This window comes from Coenobita brevimanus, chromosome 105 (genome assembly GCF_032717465.1).
Source record: "Coenobita brevimanus isolate Jiangsu-jjx chromosome 105, ASM3271746v2, whole genome shotgun sequence".
Classification (NCBI taxonomy): Eukaryota; Metazoa; Arthropoda; class Malacostraca; order Decapoda; family Coenobitidae; genus Coenobita; species Coenobita brevimanus.
This window is the reverse complement of record NC_137058.1, coordinates 24,018,062-24,045,382: the sequence shown is the minus strand read 5'-3', so window position 1 is coordinate 24,045,382 and position 27,321 is coordinate 24,018,062. Positions and strand designations below refer to the sequence as shown.

Sequence of the window (27,321 nt, the reverse complement as noted above, 5' to 3'; positions counted from 1 at the left end):
AGGAGAATAACTGTGTGACTGAGGATGATGTGAGTTGGGAAGAGGACTGCCTGATGGTGGAGGCCAGGGTGATATGAAAACAATTTATTAGTGGCCACCCCTGTTGGGATTAGGGCATCTGGCTGTAGATAGATCAGTAGTCTTTGATAATCAGATTACATTTCGTAAAGAAAGAAATATGTACAGTACATGCCAGCCTCCCAAATTCAAGCATCCAATTTCCCCAAACCTCCAACTTAACAAAATATCTATCTTTTCATGTAGTGGGAGGGTGGGTGATATCTTGTCCTCAGACAGTCAGTGCATATATGGAGACAAAGTATGTATATGGACAAGTATAACAGCGTATTATAAAATACTAGTGTAAGGTGCGATATTTCATTGTACTGTTTTTACTGTTCATGGTACTGTAGGCAGATATTTCATGATTTTCTCATAAATATCATTATTGCATGATTCCACTTTCCAGATTATCCCATTCTCCAAAGAGCCTTTGGATCGTGGCACTTCTGAATTGAGAGTTTGTACTGTATTGTGTTATATAAGTTGGAGGTGTCATGATTTTCACTCAGCTTTCTTTTTCAGAATCATCGTGTGAACACACATGACGGGAAACAAGATGCCCACAAGATTCAGACTGAATATCAAGTGCTTGGGTAAAATAGTGGCGTCAGTAATTGGTGTTTTGTTTTACTGTGAATATCTGCACTACTATGTGATATTAGCACAGGTAAGATAGACTGTAGTTTGCCCTTGTGGAGAGGATGAAGCATGATAGACTGACTAAGAGAGTGTATGCGAGGGATGTAACAGGGAGAGAGTTGGAAGGGGAGACCAAGGATGAGATGGAGGGATGGAGTGGAGAGGATGGAGAATGAGGGACTGATTAGAAGAGTGTATGTGAGTGAGATGTAGAGGGAGAGAAGGAGGAGGAGACCAAGGATGAAATAGAGAGATGGAGGGGAGAGTGATATGAGAGAGGGGGTGTGAGTTGGAGGGAGGACAGCCAAACAGCAGATGATTGGATGAAATTGAGTTGATTTATTCGTGATCTCAGGGATAAAGGACTGATTAGAAATGCTGCTAGAGATCAAGCAGCATAGAGAGCTACCGGGGCTAACACATGCAATCATGTTGACATGTCACACATGGTGACATGTTGAGGTGTATGGTGTGTAGGAGGACTACTGGGCCTCGGGAGCAAGCTATGAAGCCTATGCCCAGAGTCGAGCACATTAAAAAAAAAAAAAAGTTGGAGCTTTATAAACAAAACAAAACAATATTGATGACATCATCATCATCATCATCATCCAGTCCTACATTGCCCTATGAGGAGCATAGGAGCCTGGAGCTAGGCAAATTTGTCTTGACATTCAAGATGGGAGTGACCAGCCTCACTCATCCCTGAGTGGCATTATGTGAGCAATAAACCCCAACCATCCCTCGGATGTAAACCTTCTTCAGCTTAATCTGAATGGAGTGCCTTGATTACCCACTAAACCACCAGGTGCCAAAATTTGGTGACAATGATGATAATAATGATATTATTGATGATGATAATAACACTGGTGATGATGATAAGGACAATGATAATGAGATTTATGATGCTGATGAAAACAATAATAATGTTGGCAGTGATGAAACAGTGCTGCTGCTGATGACAGCAATAATGATGTTGATGACAGTGATGATGATGATAAAAATGAAATTGTCGATAATGGTGATGATTCTCCTGTACTGTATTTTCAGTGTACTTGGCCAGTACTGGATCCAACAACAGCCAACAGCAACATCACAAACAACGGCACACAGCTTCACGCCATGGTGCTCGCAGACACACATTTACTTGGCAAGATAAATGGACATTGGTTTGACAAATTGCGCAGGTTGGTGAGGAGATTGAGAGATTGACTAGGACAATGTATGTGGGTGAGATGGAGATGGAGAGGGAGGCAGAGGTTGAGGTGGAGGGATGGAGTGGAGAAATATATGAGAAAGGAGTGTGTGAGTTGGAGGGGAGCAGCCAAATGGCAGAGGACAGAGTAACGTAGAGGTGATTTGCATGTGCCCATACAGGATTAAGGTGTCTGACAGTAGATTGATAGAAAGTCTGTACACTTTTGTACTTCTTCTTTCCTTTTTTCCTTCACCCTGTCTTTTAGGTGGGAATATCAAGTGATATTATAATGGTGATGATGATAATTATGTATTTAGGTCCAGTAGGTGCTTACTGTCCTTTCCTGTGATGATGGTGATGGTGATGTTAGGTTTAGTTTTTCTTCTCAGTATTTATTATTCTCTTTTGCTTTTCAGAGAATGGCAGATGCATCGCACTTTCCAGACAGCAGTTACCCTCCACCACCCTCAAGTTTATGTATTTCTGGGTCAGTATGATAACTTTGAGTACTGGTATACAGTATATATATATATTTTTTTTTAAATGTGTCCAACACTGAGCATAGGCTTTAACGGTCCATTTCCTTAGACCCAACAGTCCTCCAGTATATTGTACACCTCTACATATGCACGCTTTGACATTAACACCCATCAGTCATATTGAATATATGCAAGGGCTGTCTCATATAGGACTGGTGTATTGGTAATATTTGGGATGTTTTTACATGTTGGCAAGTATTATGGTACATCAGCAATGTCTGCTTTAGTCCATAAATTGTGCCCTGTCCTAGCAGAACATTTCCCATATTTAAAGGGTTAATGGTTAGTGGTGGGTGGGGGCATTCACCATCGACTCACTCGATGTAGTGGTGCTCTCGGGTATCTGCCCTTTCCTCTCTCCCATCCTTCTTTCCTTCCTTCCTCTTCTGTCTTTCTTTCCTTCATTCTTTCCTCTTCCATATGCCAATAGGTGACTCCACACTCCCTCTTCTATCTTGTTTTCCTTCATTCTTTCCTCTTCCTTCTGTCTATGGGTGACTCTGCACTTAATGACAAGCTGAATGGTTTCCTGCACACCAGGAAACCATTTACTACACTGGGTGGTAACCATATAACCAAATTATGGCGCCTGGTGGTTTAGAGGGTAATTAAGGCACTCCAATCAGATTGAGTCTGTGTAGTTTTATACCCAAAGGGTGGTTGGGGTTTATTGCTCATGTAATGCCACTCAGGGTTGAGTAAGGCTGGTCACTGTCATCTTAAATGTTAGGACCAACTTGCCTAGCCCCAGGCATCTATGCTTCTCGTGGTGAAACACAGGATTAGATGATGATGGTAATGATTAGTAATTTTTTTTTTTTTTTTTTTTTTCCTGGACCCTACCTCACCGCACCGTGGGTTAGGAAAGGAAGTCTGGATGCTGCTGCTGTTGATGATGATGATGATGATGGATGTTGCAGGAAGTTGTAGGAAAAGTTGTGTGGTTGATGGCAAATACTGCTGGAAGAGGCATTGATGAGGAGCCTGCACTTGGTGATGCTGTGGAGCTTAGCAGCTGTAGTGTCCACCGAGGAGCCAAACCTCATATTTCCCTGCACCTTGCCATGGGGACAGATCCTGATCCAGCGCTGGTGAGGTATTGTCTACCACAAGGGGACTCTGGATCCCACATGGTGTATGTACTGTACTGTTTTGTACCTGTACGACAGTCCCACAGAAGCATTTGCTTACCCTTCTGCTGACGGACAGACTGAGGTTAAGCAACAACAAAAACTGCCATAAGAATGACGTGTGGCCATAAGGCTAGTATTTATATTCTTTATATTTTAATGTGGCCTAAAATTGTCATTTGCTACATCATGACAGCTGAGTTGTAATGAGAAATTAACAGTTGGATATGGTGTTAGTCACAAAGAAGTGAAGAAGTTCTGTTAGAAGGGATGTGGAGCTGTTGCACTGTCTTTTTTTTTTTTGCCATCGATCGACGTGACGTGCAGGAAAAGGACTACAATTTGAGTCGAGTTAAGTTGAATGAACTGTAGCCACATAATCTTTGATAGTGAAGTTGAGGGTAAATGTTGGTGGAGGTGGACTTTATGTGGAATGGAAGAAGAGAGTGGAACAGCATATAGGTGAGAGAGAAGGAAGAGGAAGAGAAATGTTTGAGAGAGGGGTATATGAAGATAAAGTACAGTAGCCTTGAGGTGATTCTGTCATGGCTGTCCCTTGTTGGGGGATTCCTAGGAAGCAAGGCATTGCAGGTGATGGTGATTATGATGGTAATGATAATGATGATGCTGATGCATTAATGTAAGTACAATATTGATTGTTAGTATCAGATATTCTCTATAATTTTTTACATTCATCTATAATATCTTACCTGTATTCTTAATTCCAGGAGGGAGCAAGGCACAGGAGATGATATTGGTGATCATGATGATGATGATTTACAGGTGATCTTTTTGATGAGGGCAAGTGGTGTCAGCCGGAAGAGTTTGCAGAATATGTCAGTCGCTTCCACCATTTATTCAAAGTGCCAGAAGAGTCCCACATCTTGATAGCAGTTGGCAACCATGATATTGGATTTCATTATAGGTATGTTTGCGTTTGCATTTTTGGAGGCCTTAGATATGCATGTACAGACACAGACAAATATAGGGCAGAAAATCTGAACTATCCGCAGAATGCTTCATACATTTTTTACACTTAGCATGGCCCAGATTTTTGTCCTCTTGCAGCTTGTTTCATGCAGCTGAGTTGTGGAAAAAGACGATGCTGCATCTCTACACGCCTTCCATAGCACATCTTCATGACTAGCATCATATTCTAGTGTCAGTCTTTTGTTACACCTTAATATTCGAGATGGAAAGCTGCCAATTTCAGGTCAAATTAGAGTAAGAAGGGTATAGTAGAGATTGGGTTTTTATTGTACAGTCTGTCCTCGCCTAATGCTGGTATTTGCTTCCGCACCAACCTCGTGTTAGGCAAATATCGCGTTACAGGGACTCTTGAAAACCCCAATTTCCTTCTGCACCCCTGTCCAATTCCACTTTTTCCCCCTTTGTGGTGCAAATTTTTTTTTATACCCCCCAATTTAAACCTCCTAAAAGCATTAACATAGTTATAAAAAATACATTAGGTCAATAGGACTTTTTTACTTACTGTACTGTACCTTATGTGAGGAGAAGAGCAGACACACGTCATTGGAGATGATGTAGAGGGGGAGAACACACACTAAAATCCATCAAAGTCTGTTTCATTAGCAACACTCCAAACATCACTTTCTAGGTCCTCCATAGCTTCTTCATCCTGCTGCCGTTGGATATCCTCTTGCTGTAGACCAGCGGCAGCTTCTCTGGTGAAGTAATGAGTGATCGGTGATGGTTTACGGTGGTTTACTTGGTTGGTGTGCATACGATTGTAGACGCTGACTGCATCAACAGTCTGCTTAATCACATCGTTACCTCTTGCAAGGGAAGGGTTGCTGTCAAAGGTGAACTCCTTGAGAGACAGCCCGACTCAGGATTCAAATTACCGCATTACGCTAACTGTGCCCGTGTTAGAATGTTTATTTCCTTCCACAAAAATGTGTCGAGTTAGAGCAATGTCACATTACAGCAAACCGCGTTAGGCGAGGACAGACTGTATTTCTTTTGCTGTAATTTATTTTAGACAGAATTGGAATGATAGTTGCTTTTTTCTTAGTCTGCAGTATGTGGAACCTTTCCTTATTATTTATTTATTATATTGCCATTGTTGAGCAGTAGATGGTTGGCTACTATAGACCCTGGGAGGTACCATAGTGTGTTTACTCTAACCAGGCAAAACCATATTGGAGGGCTGCTTTGGCTAGTGACCAAGGAGACTCATTCTTACCTCATAACTAAGGTTCATGGAATTTCGTGCTGTCACGGCTTTGTATTCAAGTTGTGAGTGTGATCAAATTCTGTCGGATTAAAACAAACTGGCTTTACCATGAAGAAGTAATTATAGTCCTTTTATTTTAACTTGGCCCAGATTTGTGTCCTTTTTCAGCTAATTTCACATGGCTTAGTGAATGAGAGACTGACTAGAAGAGTGTATGTGTGTGAGGTGGAGGGGATGAGGAGGAGAGGGAAACCAAGGATGAGGGAGAGGGATGGAGTGGAGAAATATATGAGAGAGTGGGTTATGGGTTGGAGAGAGGGCAGGCAGATGGCAGAGGACAGGGCAGTGTGGAATCAGTTATTTCATGGAATGGGATTAAGGCATCTGGCAGTAGATAGAGGTTAGATAGTACTGTGGCTTTGCATTCTTTCCATAATTCTTTTTTATGACTGGCGTCATATCTTAGGGTTAATCTGTCTTTACAGCTCAGTGTTCAAGATGGAGAGATTTCTGATTTATGCCAGGTTAGTATGACATGAGTATAAGCACACAGTCATCAGGCATAGACAAGAAGTATACATACCAGTACATACATTAAAATGATGCCATGCCTCTTCATAAGGGATGCGTATATTGGGGTTGACCATGGTACGGCTGATATTTTCTAAGGACTGGAAGCTTAACCAAGTGCTAAAACCAGCTAATTACTTCACATTAGTTGGTGGAAGCTGTTTGGGACAAATAGTGTGAAGGTGTCAGTGTGGACTTTGTCTCTCTATACAGTCACTCAGAAGAAGGATCACCGAGTGACTGTACTTGTGGCTGAATGTTTCTTGCTTAAGAGTGATGATGATTGCTAGCTAATTACCATACTTGTAGTCACATTACACTCTTATGGTAATTCCTCTCGGGACCCATGGTAGCATTCAGCCACAGGTACATAGAGTTACAGTCCAAGCTGAGAATAACACATTGTTACCAGCCTTATTACACATCATATTTCTTGTCCTCCAATAGTTTCCAGCTATTTTTAGGAAGTAATTATAGTACTGTAGCTAGTTTTGGCACTTGTGGCTAACCTCAGTATGGAGATTCCTTAAGAGAGAGCATGGCATCATTAAATTTGATGTTTTGATAAAGACAATAATAATGACTTAGTAATGACAACACTAGTAAATCTATTCCCCTACAGTGTGAGTCCATACCTGATCAGCCGTTTTGAGCGAGCGTTTGATGTCGGCCCCGTCAAGCTGGTGCAGATATCTGGTGTCACGTTTGTAATTATCAACAGTATGGCGATGGAGGGAGACAACTGCTTCTTGTGTCGCCCTGCTGTCAACAAGATCAGGGTTATATCTCGTAAGTACATAGACTAGTGGCATAGGATACACAGTCTGTTCCCTCAGACCATGGAGAAATATCTGGCATTGCAGTCATCAAGAGTATGACAAAGGAGGGCAGTGACTTCTTGGGTAATATATTGTAAGTATATAGACTATGGCATAGAATAGACAATCTTTTCCCTGGACCTGGCAAAAAATATCTGGCAACACTCTTGTAATCATTAACAATATGGTCATGGAGTGAGTGATGACAGCTTGTGTAATATCATGTAAGAACACAGACCAATGACATAAAATAGTCAGCCTTTTCCTTGAGGCTCTATAACTTGTAAGTACCGTATAAGAGAACAGTCTGCTGAACAGTCTGTTATAGTTCATTCCCTTTACTTGGTTAAGTTTTTTGTTCCTCTGCAACTTACTCCACATTGCTCAGTGGCAGAAATAGATAGTACTGTGCCACTATAGGCCTATTCTTTTCATAGCACTTCTCATGACCAGTTCCATAATCTAGTCATGCCTGGATTGAGTAGACTAGCCTCACACCACCATAGTGTGTAATGATGTTGATGATTACAACAATAATGATGATGATGTTGATTATGATGATTACAACAGTATTAATGATGATGATGTTGATTATAATGATTACAATAATGAAGTTGATATCTGGGCATAGCACAGACAGTAGCCATGGAAAGGAATTACTGACTTTTATGTCGTCCTGCTGCTCAGTAAAATCAGAGTTTTATCTTGTATGTAGACAGATCTGCAGTTTTTGTAAAAGTGAAAACTGTTGTTATATCTTAAATGTAGCCAAACTAGTAGTGTGTTAAAGTAGATGTTCTATCTATCTATCTATCTATTGCCAGACGCCTCAATCCCATTTGGGGTGGCCACAAACAAATCGCCTCCAAGTCGCCCTGTCCCCCGCCATTTCACTGCCCTGCTTCCAGCTCACACCCCCCTCTCTCATATACCTCTCCACCCCATCCCTCCATCTCATCCTCAGCCTCCCCCTCCCTCTTCCCCCCTCCACCTCACTCACATACACTCTCTTCGTCAGTCTTTCACCCTTCATCCTCTCCACATGGCCAAACCACCTCAGTGTGTTCCTCATAACGCTTCCTATCACATCCACATCCACACCACAACGCTTTATATCCTCATTCGTCAACCTGTCTCTCCACGTGACTCCACAGGCTCCTCTTAAATAACTCATTTCCACTGCTCTCACTCTTGACTTGTGTCCTTCCAACAATGTCCAAGCTTCACTTCCGTACGTTAGAGTTGGTATCACAATACTGTCATGTAGTAACTTTTTCACTTCCATGCTGACTTCCCTGTTTTTTAACAATGCTTTCAAGGAACCAGCAACCTTTCTTCCCTGCTGTACCCTTTCAAGCGCTTCACCTTCCAAACCTCCATCCTTACTCATCACACTACCCAAATACTTAAACGTACTCACATTTTCCAATTCCTCACCATCCAACCTCGCTGTACATTCACTAACTTTACCTCTCTCAAAGACCATCACTTTACTCTTCCCTACATTCACCTTTAGGTTCCGTTTCTTACACACTCTCTCTCAAACTCATCCACCAAACCTTGCAGCTCCCCTTCGTCTTCACTCAACAACACAGTATCATCTGCAAACACCAGTACAGGGAGTTTCCAAACACTATCCTCTCTCACCAGGGCCACTCCAACATCCACTACCCTACCATGTACCTCTTTTATTACCCCATCCATGTACAGATTGACCAACCATGGAGACATGACACATCCCTGTTTCAAACCAACTTTCAAAGAGAAAAATTCACTTAGTTCACCATCCACACGCACTGCAGCCTTCGCACCATCGTACATACTCTTCACAGCATTCAACAACTTCCCATCTACTCCATATATTCTTAGCACTTTCCACAATCCTTGTCTATCCACCCTGTCATATGCTTTCTCCAAATCCATGAAAGCTGCATACAACTTCTTTCCCTTCTCTAGAAACTTTTCCACTAAAGATCTAAGAATGAATATCTGATCTACACAACCTCTTCCCTTCCTAAAGCCTCCCTGTTCTTCTCCAACTAATTTCTCTGTTCTTTCTCTAACTCTGTCTATAAGTATCCTACCATGCACTTTTCCTATTATACTAAGAAGACAAATGCCCCTATGATTACCACACACTTCTTTTTCCCCTTTTCCTTTGTACAAGGGAATAATTATACCTGACTTCCAATCCTCCGGGACTCTACCTTCCTCCCAGGCCAATCTGCACATCTTCCACATCCATTCTACTACTATCTCTCCCCCATGCTTCAGCATTTCACCACACACTCCATCAATTCCTGGGGCTTTCCCCGATTTAATTTTCTTCATTGCTTCCACAACTTCTATCCTACTGATTTCTTCCTGTCTTCTCACCTCCCTCCTTCTCCCAGCCATTCCCCAGCCACTTATACTCGCATTACTTCCATCCTCTACATTCAACAATTCCTTAAAGTGTTCTCTCCATCTGCTCACTTTTTCTCCCTTCTCCACTAGTAATCTACCATTTTTATCTTTCACTCCCCTGCTAACTTCACTTCCACCCTGTCTTACTCTTTTCACTTCTCTCCAGAACATTTTCTTACAGTCCCTCCACTTTACACTCAAATTCCTTCCAAATTCTTCATCCACTCTCTTCTTACTCTCTCTTACTAATCTTTTCACCTCTCTCTTTCCACATATAACTCTTTCTTCCGCCTCTCAACTTCTTCCACGCCCCTATTTCACATCCATTCATTGTATGCTTTCTTCTTTTGTGCCACAGCCTGTTTCACCTCTTCAGTCCACCACGCTGTTCCTTGCACCCCCCTCCATCTTCTCTTCCTTCCACACACCACATCACATGCTGGACATATTTCTTCTGTAAATATCTTACACACACCTTCCACGTCTCCCATCTGCTCCAATTCATATTTGCCCAATCGTTCCTCCACTTCTCTCTTATACTCTGCCTTTTTCTCATCCTCTTGTAACCTTTCCACTCTCCTTGCAACTACTCCTTCCTCTCATCTGTCCCTTCTTCTATTCCTCCATCTTACTTGCATCCTAATTCTGGCCACCACCAAGTAGTGGTCAGAAAGTCCACTCCCCCAACCTCTATACACTCTTGCATCCTTTACACATCTTCGCATCCTTTCATCCACACACACATAATCAATCATTGCCTTCCTTTCATTCAGTTCACCACCCACCCTTCTCATCACTCGCCATGTATACCTGTGGATCATTTTATGCCTGAAGAGGGTATTGGCTACCACCAACCCCCTCCCAGCACAAATGTCCACTAACGCACTCCCATTCTCATCTATCTCAGCAGGCACACCCCACTCACCAACTATTCCATCCACCTTCACATTACCAACTTTACCATTCATATCACCAATCAAAAACACTCTCTCATTCCTTCCAAACTTTTCCATGCACACTTCCACATTTGTCCAGAACTCTTCTCTCACTCTTCTAGCATGATCTTGCGTTGGCGCATACACACACACAATCGCCCACATTTGTATTCCAACTTTCAACTTTACCCACACAATCCAACTGATCCATACTGTCTTATGCTCTTCTTCCATCTTTTACTCACAACTGTACATACTCCTTCCTTTGCCCTCTCATTCTCATCTACTCCTGCACAATATATCCAAATGATAGGACTTCTCTTGGTGGTGTTGTTGGTAGTGTTAAGTAGCTCCAATCCATCTGACTGAGCAGGCCCGTCAACCAGAGGTAAGCAGTTGCCCGTGTTTGGCCATCCAGTGCAGTGAACAGATGTTCCCATGCAGCAGACTGTGCCTTCCTGCAGCAAGACAAGAGAAGAGTGTGAAGGTTTGGTTCTCAGTTGGATGCCATGTTTGTCTCGCTCCATGCAGTTAACAGTGGCACAGTAGCAGACTCTACGTCACCCAGTTATTTGGCTATGTGGTTACCACCCAGCATTGTGGTGAGATGCTGCCAGTCACAAGGGAATATTGGTTCACTGCATGGGATGGCCCAGCAGAGTGATTGCTTGCCTGTGGTTGATGTGTCTGCTCAGCCAGACAGACCAGGAAAACTCAATGAAAACAACAACCGGTCATCTATTCTTATGTACATACATCATCTAATCCTGTGTTGCCCATTGAGGAGCATAGGAGCCCGGGGCCAGGCAAGTTGGTCCTGACATTTAAGATAAGAGTAATCAGCCTCACTCATTCCTGAGTGGCATTATGTGAGCAGTAAACCTCAATCACCCCTTGGGTATAAACCTGCACAGGCTCAGTCCGATTGGAGCGCCTTAATTACCCACTAAACCACCAGGCGCCATTAGTTGGTTATGTTTTTTTTTTTTTTTTTTTTTTTTTAATGCGAGGAAGAAGGAACCAAAGGCCATGAGCCCGCAGTAACAGTTCCCTCCAAGAGAAAAACAAAATACAATAGAGAGCCAAATTCAAGATCCGATCATTTTGAGATGCCTGGACACACTGCGTTTGAAAGACTGGAGATCATAGGCAGCAGGAAATACAGACAGAGGGAGACAGTTCCAGAGCTGACCTGTTGCATAAATGAAAGACTGGGAGTAACGGTTAACTCTTGCATTAGAGAGTTGGACAGAAAAGGGATGAGAGTTTGCTGCCAGACGGGTGCTACGAGCCCGTCGTAGAGGTGGAGGAATGCAAGCAGACAGTTCAGAAGGTACCACCCAGTGCATAAATGGTTTCCTGGTGTACAGGAAACCATTTGGCTGGTCACTTAGTGTAGGGTCACCCACAGGCAGAAGGAAGAGGAAAGAATGAAGGAAAGATAGACAGAAGAGGAAGGAAGGAAAGAAGGAAAGGAGAGAGGAAAGGGCAGTCACCCAAGAGTAGCAGTACATTGTGTGAATGGGCGGTGAGCGCTCTATACATTTTTCTTTTTCCTCCCCAACTCTGGGCATAGGGTTCACAGCCTGCTTCCCAGGCCGAGCAGTCCTCCTACCTACTATACACCTCTGTGTGTCACCACTTTGGCACTAACACCCACTGTCCATATTGAATACATGCCAGGGCTGCATTATGCAATTGGTGTATTGGTATTAGCGGGGGTATTTTTACAACATGTCGGCGGGTCTTCTGGTAGATCAGTAAAATCTGTTGTTATGAAATTCAAATCCTTAAACTGTTCCCTGCCCCCACCGGGATTTGAGCCTGGGTCCATCAGGACTGCAGGCTACCTCTCTACCAATTCCACCAACACCTCAAGTGGGGTACTGTGGTAAGGGTTATCAGTTTACTATTACACCATGAACAGAATAAGTCTTATTATTGTGGTAATTTTACAGAACAGCTGAAATGTGCAAGGGGAGACACAGAAGCCTGCAAATACTGGAAGAACCCAGCCCTTCACCAGTTCAGCCAACCAATTGTCTTGCAGGTAAACCCCTTGTATACCTAGTTACTTACTGGTCTGTTATACAGGGTGGTCCATAAGTAACCCTCCTCTAGAAACTCACTTGATGTTCTCTTGTGTGTTGTGTGGACGGCTCAGTTTGCTGATGTGGGTGTGGATGTGGCAGTGGGAGTAAGCAGTGAATAAATTATACAAGTTAGGTATTGATGATGCAGACTAAACCATCCCCACAACACACGAGAAAGCTCCTGACAGAATGGAAAAGAAGCATTATGCTGTATATGGACCACTCTATATTTATTTTTTCATGATGACGATTGTATGAGTATGAAAATATTATGTAATGGTTGGACTTTTGAGAATATACACAATACTGTATTCAGTTTAGCTAATTTACAGAATTAGCCCCATCAGTATGGCAGTGTATTTTTACTGTATTTTATTTTTCCTTTGTCTGTCCTTGTCTCTCTGTCTGTAACCAGACACCTGTATTCCATAAGGCATGGCCATAAACAAATCATTTCTGTGTGCCCCTGCCTTCCACCATCAGGCTCTCCTCTCTCCAACTCATGCCCCTCGTTTCTCATTATACCTGTCACCCCATCCATCCACATCATCCTCAATCACCCCCTTGACCTCACTCATACATTGTCCTTGTCAGTATCTCATTCTCCATTTTTTCTACATGGCCAGACCACTTCAGGAAATTTCTCGTGATACATACCAGCATATCCACATCAACATAGCTGCACTTCTTCACATCCTCATTTGTCTTTTATAAATTAAGATCTCTTTCTTCTTTTAGTATTCCTTTTGTTTATTTCATTTATAAAGGCTTCAGAATACACGTATGCTTCTCGTCCGATCAGCGAAGTTAAGCAGCGTTGGGTCTGGTTAGTACTTTGATGCTTTGGTCACTAATGGCAACTCTCCATGCAGCTCAGTCTCTAGCAGCCTTTCTTTTCAGTCCCTTATCCCTGAGGTCATCCAGTATGACCTCATCCTGGGTCTTTTTCAGTCTGAGTCTCGCAATCCTACCTCCACGTTCACACTTCTCACCCTCTTCTCCCAGTCGTCATCCTTCATCCTCTCCACATGCCCAAAACATCTCAGCCTACTTCTTCTCATCTCAACATTAATACAGTAATGCCCCATCCTTCTTCTCAACACCTAACCCCCCCACCCCCAGGGTTGTCATTTAAGGGTGCACCAGACATCCATATAATCATTCTTATCTCTGTGTTTGGAAACTCCCTGTACTGTTTTTTGCAGATGATACTGTGTTGTTGAGTGAAGACGAAGGGGAGCTGCAAGGCTTGGTGGATGAGTTTGGGAGAGTGTGTAAGAAACGGAATCTAAAGGTGAATGTAGGGAAGAGTAAAGTGATGGTCTTTGAGAGAGGTGAAGTTAGTGAATGTACAGCGAGGTTGGATGGTGAGGAATTGGAAAATGTGAGTACGTTTAAGTACTTGGGTAGTGTGATGAGTAAGGATGGAGGTTTGGAGGGTGAAGTGCTTGAAAGGGTACATCAGGGAAGAAAGGTTGCTGGTTCTTTGAAAGCAGTGATAAGAAACAGGGAAGTGAGCATGGAAGTGAAAAAGTTACTACATGACAGTATTGTGATACCAACTCTAACGTACGGAAGTGAAGCTTGGACGTTGTTGGAAGGACACAAGTCAAGAGTGAGAGCAGTGGAAATGAGTTATTTAAGAGGAGCCTGTGGAGTCACATGGAGAGACAGGCTGACGAATGCGGATATAAAGGAGCGTTTGTCATAAGGACTTTGTAGTTACTTGTAGAGAAGTATATTTTAGACTTGTGGTCGAGCGGCTTTTATATCTTGTAGTAGTTTCCCCACCAGATGTCATGTAGTGATGGGAGAGGTAAAGAATAGTATGGGACTATTTTTATTTGTCTTGGAAATATTAAACAGGTATAATAGTATAAGTCCTGGGTAGCTACCTCCCTGTCTCGCTATCTCTCTCTCTCTCTCTGTTCTAAGGCTAATCTCCGTCTCGACCTCTCTCTAGGGTCGCTTGTCTCCTTCTAAACTCTCTTTCCTAAAATCTGGTGTAGTAGGGTGTGTGTGTCACGTATGTTCCTCATGGCAACAGAACTTTCTCACGAGAGGACTGCTGACAGCTAACTGCATCATCTCCTTACTGGCCGCTGTCGTCAGCTTTCCTCCGTGTAAGCGTTTAGCGCTGCTCGCTTCTCGCAAACACAACACCTTCTCATCATTTGACTTCCTGCTTCTATCTGTCTCTCTATCTATCTATTTATCTATCTATCTATTATGTAGTCCTATATTTGCTCGGCCGCGAAAATGGCGTACCATCGACATTTAATAGTTATAATATATTAATACATACTACATACACATTATAATGAACTTATAAGCTAATTAAGTGAAATACATAATATTGTAAAGTAACATAATTGTATGAATATTGTATACATATATTATTCATAGTAAATAGTGATTATTCAGTAATATTACATTTTAAATAAGTTGAATACATATTGGAATAAATGCATTAAAGTAAATTATTTAACTGTAATACAGTATGTACTTGGGTTATTATAGTGAATTGCATACATGCAAGAATAAAAATAGTTTAAAATTAAGATTATTGTAAGAGTTATTAATATTTCATTCAAAGATAATGGTACTGGTTTGTCATATATGGGTCATTCTTCTTTATGTTATTATTATTATTATTATTATTATTATTATTTTTTTTTTTTTATTTTTTTTTTTTTTTATATATAATTAATACTATATACAAAATATATACACTTCATTCAGGGTGGCTAACTGTGATGTTAACTCTCCCCCCACTAAACAATGACTCCAAATTAGCAATTCTTGCATGCATTCTGTGCATGGCCAACAGCAATACTGCAACCACAATGCAGATAATTATAAAGACAGAAGGTGCTTGGCTATACACATAATATGGGTTGAACATACTCAAACTCAAATCTTCCCAGGGCTTCATTGTTTCATTGATCAGTTGCATAGTTTCAAACTTAGGTGAAGTCAGCTTAATACTTGTGCTCATGTTTAAGTCCATATCAGGCAGTGGGTGGAAATGTTTGTGTGTATGGTTGAGAATGGCGTAGTGATTGATGGTGGAAAAAGTAGACATGGATGGTGTAAATACCGCACAGTAGTCTGGTGCTATGTATAATCCTGAGGCTGATGTATGAGATGGTGGTATATCTGGACAGACTATGTAAACTGATGTGTTATGAGGGAAATAAAAAAACTGCGAGTGTCCAATGCGTTGATGGTGTACAAGTTTATCTGGAGCAAAAGTGAAGTTGCAATGATGATGAATATTGTTATTGCTGATGATAGCCATTTCACAAGGGACCGTATCAGTAGGCTGAAACGTGAAAATGTACGCAGGACAAAGATGAACAGCATGTAAGGATGTGCGGCACTTTCGCTCAATCGTTGACTCACTTGCGAAAGTGACAGTGTCTCGTCTCTTGGAGACCATGATGAGTTCGGTGTCTGTGTTGATGTTGATGATGACTAAAGTGTTGTTGTTTCTATAGGGGAAGGGGTGTATTTGGTATACTGTGAACAGGTCTTCCGTGATGAATGGTACATGAACTATCACTGATGTTGGTGTTAGTGTTGCTTCCAAGTACGGGTAATATTGCATAAATTCCCTACTGCGGAACAATGGCTTCAATTTATGTTTATGTATGCCTTGACTAACTATCTGACGTAGCTCATGAACTGGGAGTAAGTCATTTGTGATCTTGCCATCACCAGCATTCGAAATTCCTTGCATAAGTGCCCTGAAATGATCTCTAGTGTTCTCTAATTGTAGTAGAATCGTGTCAATATGTTCTGTGATGATGGAGAAGTGCTGGAAAAGGGTAACGTTACCCTCCAAGTCATTTATTTTATCTATACTCTCGAGAGCTACGTTTTCTGCTTGTTTCAGATTTTTCACAATTGTTTTCATTGCCGAGTTCTGTCCTGTGATGAATTTATCTTGGTATGTTAGTACCTGAGCTATCTTATTAAATTTTTTGTTTATTTCTTTAAGGTCATCCTCTGTAGCCAATCCAAAGATGTTCCCAAGAATTGCGCCGCCCAGATCGAACAAACCGCGCTTTTGGCGAGTACGTGTGATGTTGTTCCTGTCGCTCAGCACCTCTGTTCCATAAGATGGGAGATCTTGGATCATGACGAGCATAGTTGACTTCGCCTGTTCTAGTTTCCATTTCGCTAACTTCACCATTTCATCCACTTCCTTGGTGATATGTGATTGTGAAACATAATTCCCTATCTTGAAGTCCAGAGTTCGCATCGGCGTCGCAAGTCTTTCTATATAAGTAGGTAAGTCATACAAGTAATCTAGACTTATTTCAGTACTCATGACGTCCTTGACGATTGTAGTCGTGGCCGTTGGAGCTATGAGGCATCCTTGTCGTACTATATGCTTGGGGTCTAGGTGCGCATATACCCTTACTATGTATAGGAGAATCCATAGCATAAGTCCCTTCATCGTAACCTACCGAAAAAAAAATCTATTAATTTCCTATAAAGCTGTGGTCGATGATAGTGATGATGTGCGTTACGGTTGGCTGTTATTTCATTTATAGAAGGAGTTTAAATCGATATTTAATTCTCGTAAATGATGTACTGTAGATTTCATTGGAATAGTTGCACCTATGTTCGATTGTTTGGTATATGACCTTAATTTCTTTTTGTAATCATTGTTGTGTTCTTGCTTGGTTTCTTGAGGTACGTTCACCTGTTCGGTTGCATCCGAGGCTGAATAATTATGTGATAATTCCCTTGAAACTCGTTTTAAATGGTCAATATGAACTTGTTTTTCCTCGCCACTTGAAAGTGACTTAATTAAAACTTTGTTTGCCTTTATGTTAATTACTCTGTATGGGCCCTCAAATTTAGGGGATAATTTATTGTCTCTCGTATGAATGACTCCGTAAACAATGTCTCCTAAGCTGATAGGTGAATCTTTTGCCGTTTTGTTAAATGCCTCCGTCATTTCTTCCTTGGACATCGTTAATTGTTTTTGCACTCTTTTGTGAATGTCCTGGAATTCACGTAAACGGAGTTTAGAGTAATCATCGTAATTGTATATAGGCATGCTGTCACCTTCTAGGAGCTCATATGGTAATTTTTTATCTGTGCCATATATAATGAAATGTGGTGTGTCACCAATGGATTTATTTATAGACCCATTAATGGAGGCCTCTACTCTGGGAATCCAATCATCCCAGCTTGCATAATTTTCACTGAGAATGTGTCGTAGCACATCTAATACCTTTTTATTCTGTCTCTCTACCAACCCATTCGATGCTGGGTGATAGGCCAAAACGTTAACCTTTTTGATGTTGTATTGTTTACATATTTCTTGTAAGATCTCAGAATTAAATTCTCCTCCATTATCACTTATTAGTACCTTAGGGGTAGTAAAGCGACATATTACATTATCTGTTATTGCCTTTGCTACTGTCTCTGCTGTCTTATCTTTAATTGGAGCTAAAATGACATAACGGGAAAAATGATCCGTTGCTACGAATAAGTATAGGTTATTATTGTATGATAATGGCATCTTGAGTAAATCAACAGCGACAACGTCCCATGGTTGATGTGGTACTGGGTAATTACCCATCGGTGCAGGTGTGATTGGGTATCCTTTGTGTTTCGCACATGATTCGCATCTGTCTATATGATTGTGTATATCTCTTCGTAATGAAGGCCAGTAATATAATAGCTGGGCTTGGTTGAATGTCTTATCCTTTCCAGGGTGTCCTGCATGTGGGCTGTCGTGTATCATTCGTAATACTTGGGGTATCATGTCATTAGGTACTACCAACTGGTTAGTATTTCTTTGGCGTTTTGGTTGTTTAGAGTTAATTTTGTATAATGTATTATTGACCATTGTGAATTGTTCAAGTGGGACATGAAGTTTGGGTAATTGTATGTCATCTCCACTTTCTAACTTGTATATTACTTTTGACCATACTGGGTCAAGTCTTTGTGCCTTTGCGATATCCTCGTGGTTTGGGATATTTCCTTTGAGATCTAACGCCGCGACCTGAATTGTGTTCGGGTTCCTAGATAATGCGTCAGCTACTATATTCATTTTACCTTGTATATAATGTATTTGTACATTGTAGTTTTCAACTGTACATTTCCATCTTGCTCTCCTCCCAGAAAGGAGTTTTTCTTTAAACATACCCACCAGTGGTTTATGGTCGGTGAATAAGTGGATTTCGTAACCATATACCAAATCTCGAAACTTTTGTAATGCAAAAATCACTGCAAGTGCCTCTAAGTCTGTAGTGCTATAATTTTTCTCCGCACCTCTTGTTTGTCTGCTGGCAAATGCAATTGGTTGATTCTTTCCTCTTTTATCTTCCTGCATCAGTACAGCCCCTAATCCTTTAACTGATGCGTCTGTACAAATAAGAAATGATTTCGTGTAATTCGGATATGCTAAACAAGGTGCATTTGTTAGTTTAATTTTTAGATTGTTAAATGCCCTTTTTGTTCTTCTTCCCATTGGAATACAGCATCTTTTTTGAGTAGTTGGAATAGAGGGAAGGCTATATGAGAGAACTGTGGTACGAAGGACCTATAGTACCCAGCCAGACCTAAAAATTGTCTAACTTCGTCAGTCGTAGTGGGTTCAGGAAAATCTCTCACTGCCTGTATTTTGTCATCAGTGGTGTGAATACCATCAGAGCTTAATTTGTGGCCTAAGAAATTTATTTCCTTAAAGCAAAATTTGCATTTAGAAAGTTTAATTTTTAATCCAGCATCACTAAGCTTTTGTAAGAGTAAGTCTAATTTCCTGAGATGATCCTTAATATTCTTCGTTGCGATAATAATATCGTCAAGATAAACAAATATTCCTTGTCCTAAAATTCCGGACAATACGTAATTCATAAGACGCTGGAACGTACCGGGGCTGTCCTCAGTCCCATTGGCATTCTTGTATATTGATAATGGCCTCTGTTTGTTGAAAAGGCAGTGTATTTACGTGACTCCTGAGATACCGGAATCTGATAGTATCCGTTTAGGAGATCGATGGTCGAGAATATATTATTCTCAGGACCAATATTCTGTAGAACATCACTTAGCAATGGCATGGGAAATCTGTCAGGGATTGTGTGATTATTTAGTTTACGGTAATCTACTACCGCACGCATTTCTCCATTTCTCTTGGGCACAAAGAAAAGGGAGCGTTCCACGGAGAAACTGAAGGCTCAATAATTCCAAGCTTTAACATTTCATCGACATACTGATTTGCAAGTGTACGTTGGGAGTGTGGTATGCGATAAGCTGGTACGAAAATTGGTGGTGTTTCTGGGTGCACATTAATCATGTGATTAATCAAGTTAGTACACCCTAATTGTTCTCCGGGCAATGCTACGGTGTCCCTGTGTGTTTCCAGCAGGGTTAACAAATCATTTTCTTCGTCAAATTCACCTGAGTGAATTAAATTCTCTTTATTCTTTCTCTATCCGTAGATTTTATCTCACTTGTTACTCCACCAATATTTATTTCCTTCACAGGGGCTAAACATTTTTCAATATTAACTATGCAAGTTCCCTTCTTCAACTGAACTTCCCCATTCATGTGATTAATAATGAATATCTGAGTTAGCCCTTCGTCGTTCGTATGACATAATGCGTTTTCTACTGACAATCCCTTTACTTTACATAATTCTTCTAAGACAAGAACAGTACTATTCCGTAATTTGCTCTTTATGGTAACCTTCATGTATGAATTAGGTGGTATAACCAAATCATTAGTGAGATGGGCTGGAAAAATTGATAAATCAGTACTGTTATCTGGGTCACTAACTCTGGAGGATGGGGTTGCTGGTGTAAGTGGATCTATACACTCATCTGTTTGTGTATGTTTGTTTAAGCCTTTAATATTACCAATTCTTTTTGGCTCTCTTCTACCAACCGGAGAGGGCTCTGAAGTTATTTCCTCTATGAATTCATTATCAAAGTCTATTCCATTCATTTGTGGGAGTATAGTTATGTTCTCAGTTCTCATGGATCTTAAGCCCAGTAACATATGAGCTTTAATTGCTAAGTTTTCAACGATATAGAACAATGCAGAGAATGGTCTTGTAGTTTCTGTGAAACTGAGATTTAATCTTATCATACCTTTTACTGTAATCTCTTGACCATCTACTGTGTTTAATTCTAAATCAGCTTCATCCAGAAAAGTTACTTTCTTTTTATTTTTAAGAATTCTATTTAGTTCTTCATGTGTTATTAAGTTCACTGGAGAGCCTGTATCTAAAAAAAAGGAAACGTTTTGATCCTCACATACAGCTGGTATCAAGATACACACATTTCCCAACATGACTCCTATGTGAATTTTAACCTTGATTTTTTTTATGTTGGTTCGTTTTTTTACATGACTTGGTCTTCCCCCGATTTGAACATAGACACAATTTTTTCTACTGTTTTGCAATCACTAGTCCAGTGCCCTTGGTATATATGATGCCTACAGTAAGGACCAAACCCTTGTGTCTTTTGATTATCCTCTTTTGCCTTGATAAAGCATTCATACCTTGTGTGTCCTGGTTTTGCACAGTAATGACACAGAATGGACCTATCCCTTGACTGTGACCTACGAGGTGATTTCCCATAAAAAGTGTTGTTTATAGCGCGAGACCTGCTCGGGCTGCGCGAAAACTTATGAAACTGCCTGTAGGAAGGCGTGTGGGAACGAGGTCTAGGCGTCTTTGTTTGTTTGGGCTGCCTCATTTCAGGTCGCGATCGATTTTGTTCTCTGTTTGGGGCCGGTGTTGATGTTTTCACAGCTGATACTGTCTCAGGTACCCTGATTCTACCAGAATGTGCATGTGTGTCGACCACACCTGCTTTACTGCACTGCATCTCTACCTCGTTCATTAAGTCTAGTAAGCACATTCCAGGGATGTACGCGATTGTTTTGGCGATCTTAAGGGTTCTATCAGGTAATTTACACAAGGCAGCTACATAACCAATGATGTCCACGACGAGGTCTGGGGACATCTTTCCATCATCTGTTATCCACTTAGAATTCTCCAGAGTAGCTAATAGGGTTCTCTTGATTGTGGAGACATCAGCAGTTATTTCACTGAGCACATGGTTTGTAGTGTGCTCCCTTACAAGATCTACAATTTTATGTAATTCTGGAATTATACCTGGCAAGAAGTTCATACCTCCAGAAAATTTCTTCAGAAATTCAGTTTTAAATTCATCATATGTCCTAGCACGATGTAGCTTATCGGAGCGCAATAAATTGCTTGCTGGACATCTTTCCTGGCTTATGCAAGATGAAAAAATAGCAATTTTCTCTTGTTCATCTAGTATGTGGCGCTTGATGAACATTTGTTCGCACTGACTGATTAATGAAATGACATCAATGCGATCCTTGTCTGTGCCAGAGAATTTTGGGGCAGTCTTATCCTCGTGATACACAAAAACGTGAGGTGTGGTTTTTAGATCAGCAGTATTTGTTTCTTGATTCATATTTAATGATTGCCCTGTTAATTCAACTTGTACGAGTTTATCGTTATGTGAGGGAATGGTAGAATATGTATGACCGGACCGGTGAACCCTGTTAAGTATATTGGCATACGTATTCAAGGCAGTTGCAAAGTCGATACTCTCAACGTCTGAAGGGGTTTCCCACTCATCATCCGAAACTCCCGTATTTGTTTCCTTATCTATAACGTGTGGTGTGGGTTGTACAATGGGTGGGCTGTCTCTTAATTGTGAGTCTGATGTTGTGGCAATTTGTGTGTCATCTGGTATTAACGTGGGTGGTTGCGAAAATATTCCTGTCATTAAGATATGATGTTATGAAATACGCCTCTTGTTTATTTATGTCCTAGCAAACTAGATGATTAAATAAGTTGAATATAGCTAATTTTAGCACTGAGAAGAAATGAGCAAGTATAATTTTACCCACTTGATACAGATCGTAGAGGTGTGTCGATACAAAAGTCGATCTCGGAAGAAAATACAGGTTTGATTGAAGATCTCTTGATAATTCTAGTGGTGTGTTGATGGACGATATTACTCAGGAAACTCCATGGCCTGGTATTTGTAGTGGTTAACGGCTGTCCCAGGCAAACCTCAACATAGAACGTCGAATTTCCAACTTAACTGTGAAAATAAGTGAATATGAGTAGGAGCTATGTGAATAATGAGTAATGAGTAGTGGGTGAGAAGTGCCTGGTGTCAGTCACACGTTGCTTGGCATGGCAGACTCGCGTTGTGATGTCATCTCAGCACATGGTGACGTCAGCTTCCCACACTGGTAGCTGTGGTGAGTGAATGAGTAGCGATGAGTAACTTGAGTGAAGACGAGTGAGTAAGATGAGTTGTAAATATGGACTTGGTGTTTTGCTGCGTGCATTGACCTCTTCACACCTGCGTAAGCGTTGGGGGTTTGGTGGATGTAGCAGAGAGAGGAGGGTGAGGTCTGGTGGTTATGAGTTGTGAGTCGTCTCTCACTCTTCGTTTGTTTGTTTGTTTTCTTTCTTTCTTGATGTATTCTTGGTCCTTTTTTCTTGTGATTTACTCGTTGTGGGATGAAGACTGCCGCTTCTTGTAGGTGCGTGTAGAAGATTATACAGACGACGTAGAGTTGTTAATTGTAGTTGATTGTAGATGGCTGTAGACTTTGTAGAACTGAAGCTAATCTTGTAGTCTCGGTTGCTTTTGTAGAAATTTGCTTTTAATTCGGAGACGATGTCCGCAGATTTGCTGGTTTGTCGTTAAGCTACTTGCAAGGCGTCGAGTGATCTCTTGACCTCTGCATCAGCGTAATGATCTGGGAGACGGAGGGGGCAGGAGCTGATATTGTTGGTTGTTGTCAATCTTGATATTTTGTAGGAATTTAATGTTGATTCGTAGACGAGGTTCGTATACGTTCGCTGCTACCAAATGTCATAAGGACTTTGTAGTTACTTGTAGAGAAGTATATTTTAGACTTGTGGTCGAGCGGCTTTTATATCTTGTAGTAGTTTCCCCACCAGATGTCATGTAGTGACGGGAGAGGTAAAGAATAGTATGGGACTATTTTTATTTGTCTTGGAAATATTAAACAGGTATAATAGTATAAGTCCTGGGTAGCTACCTCCCTGTCTCGCTATCTCTCTCTCTCTCTCTGTTCTAAGGCTAATCTCCGTCTCGACCTCTCTCTAGGGTCGCTTGTCTCCTTCTAAACTCTCTTTCCTAAAATCTGGTGTAGTAGGGTGTGTGTGTCACGTATGTTCCTCATGGCAACAGAACTTTCTCACGAGAGGACTGCTGACAGCTAACTGCATCATCTCCTTACTGGCCGCTGTCGTCAGCTTTCCTCCGTGTAAGCGTTTAGCGCTGCTCGCTTCTCGCAAACACAACACCTTCTCATCATTTGACTTCCTGCTTCTATCTGTCTCTCTATCTATCTATTTATCTATCTATCTATTATGTAGTCCTATACGTTGTGGTGTTGATGTGGATGTGATAGGAAACGTTATGAGGAACACACTGAGGTGGTTTGGCCATGTGGAGAGGATGGAGGGTGAAAGACTGACGAAGAGAGTGTATGTGAGTGAGGTGGAGGGGGGAAGAGGGAGGGGGAGGCCGAGGATGAGATGGAGGGATGGGGTGGAGAGGTATATGAGAGAGGGGGGTGTGAGTTGGGAGCAGGGGAGTGAAATGGCGGGGGACAGGGCGACTTGGAGGCGATTTGTTTGTGGCCACCCCAAACGGGATTGAGGCATCTGGCATATAGATCTCTATGTTTAAGCCTGTGAATATCCTCTACCAGTATATATAATGTTATAACTCCAAATCTTTCTTCCAGCACTATCCCCTTTACCGAGATTCTGACGCAGTTTGCCATGAGCCAGATGAAGCTCCTCCTGAAATCAAGAACACAAGATTTAGGGAACGTTGGGAGTGCATATCCAAAGATGCTACAGAAATGGTAAGTCTCACGGCTCTACCCATTTTACTGTATGTTGACCCAGATTTTTGCCATTTTGCAGCATATTTCACATAGAGTTATACAATACTCTGAGCCGTACATGTTTGTAACCGGTCAACTCTGGAACTGTCTTCCTCTGTCTCCATTTCCTTCTGCCACTGACCAGTGTAATGTGTCCTGGAATCTCAGAGTGAATAGATCTTGAATTTGACTAGCCTTATTTATTTTTTCATTGAGGGAACAATCTTGCAGGCTTCTAACCCTTGGTTCTTTCTTCCTTGCATAAAAAAAGCTCAGTGGTAGAACGAGATACTGCTGTGGTCCAGCATCCCTTCCTTAGCGCATCTTTGTGACTGGCACCACATTCTAGTGTTAATCAACTGTTGCAGCTCAGTTTTCAAGATGGAGAGGTGGCAGTTTTATTCCAAGTCACTTGGACAATCTTTGGTTAGTCTCTCATTCTGTCAAGTTTTTCCTTGCTCTCAGGACCTAGCCTTACCCCTCCTTGGGTTGGGAAGGGAGGTGTGGATGATGATGATGTTACTAAACTTGAAGCTCTTTGTATTTCAGCTGCTGGATTACCTGTCGCCGCGTCTGGTTCTCAGCGGACACACCCACCACGGCTGCCACGTCACCCACACCACCAGCAGGGGCGCCACTGTCCACGAGTACACTGTGCCGTCCTTCTCATGGCGGAATAAGAGGAGTCCCACCTTCTCTATGGTTTGTAAGAGAGGATTTAGTTTATTTTCATCTGATGGAACTGGCCCACTCTAACAAGATCATCCTTAGTCTCCCTCTCCTCCTCCACCTTATCCTTGATCTCCCGCCCTCTCCCATTTCACCTCATCACTGGTCTTCCTCTCTCTCCTTCCACCTCATCCTTGTTCTCTCTCTCTCTCTCTCTCTCTCTCACCGCTGATGCACTGTAGCGTTAACCTCATCATTTTGCCAGTAGTACTGAGCCATAACATCTTTACCACATTTCACTATATCAGCTGACACATATACTGATACTCTATACCATCAAGAGAAGTAGGCTGGTCATCTTCCCTTAGAACAGTAGACTGACTAACTCATTTTATTTAATATTTCTCTCTTTTCTAACTTTTTTTTTTCATTTCACAGGCAACACTCAGCCCCAACAACTTTGCCATATACAAGTGTCATATGCCACAGGAGTTTACTGTGGTTGCCATCTATGTCATCTCGCTTGTCTTGATGGCAATATGGCTCATTAGGAAGAAAGTCAAGTCACAAGGAATATTATATGTTAAAGTTTATAACCATCTAGATTAGAGAGAGAGAGAGAGAGAGAGAGAGAGAGAGAGAGAGAGAGAGAGAGAGAGAGAGAGAGAGAGAGAGAGAGAGAGAGAGAGAGAGAGAGAGAGTTATTAAAATATTTATGTTAAAGTTTCCCACCACATAGATTAGAAAGCCTTTGTATATTTATAGATTACTGTACCATAACTTATAAAAAACATTTTTAAATATGGTGATAGGTAGTGCTGACAAGGAGTCTGCACATGGTGATGGTGTGCACCTGGGTGGAGTGAAGCAGCTGCAGCATTCACTCAGGAACCATGCTTCCTCATATTTCCCACCACCTTACCATGGGAAAGAACCCTGATATGACTGGTGAGGCGCTGTGTACCACATATTGGCCCTGGATCCCCGCACTGTGTATATACTGTACTGTACCTGTAAGATGATCCCACAGAAGCAGTTGCTTGCCTGTGGTCGATGGGTCTGCATGGCCAGATGGAGCAGGGTTAAGCAGAACAACAACAGCAAAGACCGTGATAGTTAGCTTAATAATCTCTGGGACCTATTTAGTGTTTAAGGTATTGGTGATGAAATATTCCAAAGAAATATGGTTGAACAGTATGGTAATTTTAAACTTTAGCCCATTCCAAGTTAGCCTTACACTGAACATGACTCCCACCCTTCCATACCTACCCACACTCCCTCACTGCACCTCCATCACCTGTAAGCATGGTCCATACCAAGCAGGAATTATACTGTGTAGTTATTTCACTTTAACATGGGGTGCTGGATAGGGAAGCCTCATGTATATAATTGGATGGCTCCATTACCCACCTATAAGCAATGTCTCTCAGTCCCCCCCCCCATCCCCCAAAAGGAGGATGTTGGATGTAGTAGTAGGATAGCCTACAGTCCACTGAGCTCACATTCAGATAAGTGTTAGGTTGCAACTGCTACTACCATTAATACTCAGTGCTTTATCTGGTGAGGGAAGAGTGATGAATCCCTTCAGGTGTATCTACTTAATGGAAGTAAAAAAATAAAAAGTTTTGTACAGTCGCCCCAAGAAGTGACAGCAGAGTTTCAGATTGTTTCGGTCACTATGGTCAGTCATACAGTATATGAAAAATGAGTGAATATAAATAATATTTTTGTACTTTTACCAAGTCACAGCATCTGATAAAACAGGTAATCTGACATGCTGGGCATTATTAAGAATGGGCAGTATAAGGCAGTGATAGAATTAAATGTGTCTGATATGTTTCTCCAATTTTTAATATGTTGTGTATTACTCAGGACAGATTACCCACCGTGTTTATGAGGTGGTAGCCAAATATTATGTTCCCTGTTTCTTGCAAATTTCGGCTTGCTGTTGAATATAGCTGAATATTATTTAGGATGGACAGTATGAGGCAATGATATATTAGAATTTCAAACCGCCTGATACATCTTTCGAATTTAAATGTTACGTATTATTCTGCGTGTCTTTCAAACTTGAATGTTAGGTATTACTCCATGCAGTATACCCATCACATTCCTGAA

General features: G+C 41.4%; 1 protein-coding gene across 1 annotated transcript; it reads left to right on the top strand.

Annotated features, from left to right (window-relative positions):
• The first annotated feature begins 619 nt into the window (after positions 1 to 619).
• PGAP5 (Per1-like protein PGAP5) lies at positions 620 to 25,812 on the top strand. Its single transcript, XM_080285262.1, has 9 exons — positions 620 to 730; positions 1,750 to 1,886; positions 2,314 to 2,384; positions 4,350 to 4,491; positions 6,956 to 7,122; positions 12,451 to 12,542; positions 24,391 to 24,513; positions 25,084 to 25,236; positions 25,642 to 25,812. The coding sequence occupies exons 1-9, from the start codon at positions 620 to 622 to the stop codon at positions 25,810 to 25,812; spliced, it is 1,167 nt and encodes a 388-aa protein (XP_080141388.1).
• Positions 25,813 to 27,321: the final 1,509 nt, after the last annotated feature.

Excerpts from the sequence above, each read along its gene's own strand:
- PGAP5 (XM_080285262.1), top strand. The coding sequence starts at position 620 with ATGCCCACAAGATTCAGACTGAATATCAAGTGCTTGGGTAAAATAGTG. Across the intron at positions 12,543-24,390 it reads GCCAACCAATTGTCTTGCAG|CACTATCCCCTTTACCGAGA; the intron begins GTAAACCCCTTG and ends TCTTTCTTCCAG. Across the intron at positions 24,514-25,083 it reads CCAAAGATGCTACAGAAATG|CTGCTGGATTACCTGTCGCC; the intron begins GTAAGTCTCACG and ends TTTGTATTTCAG.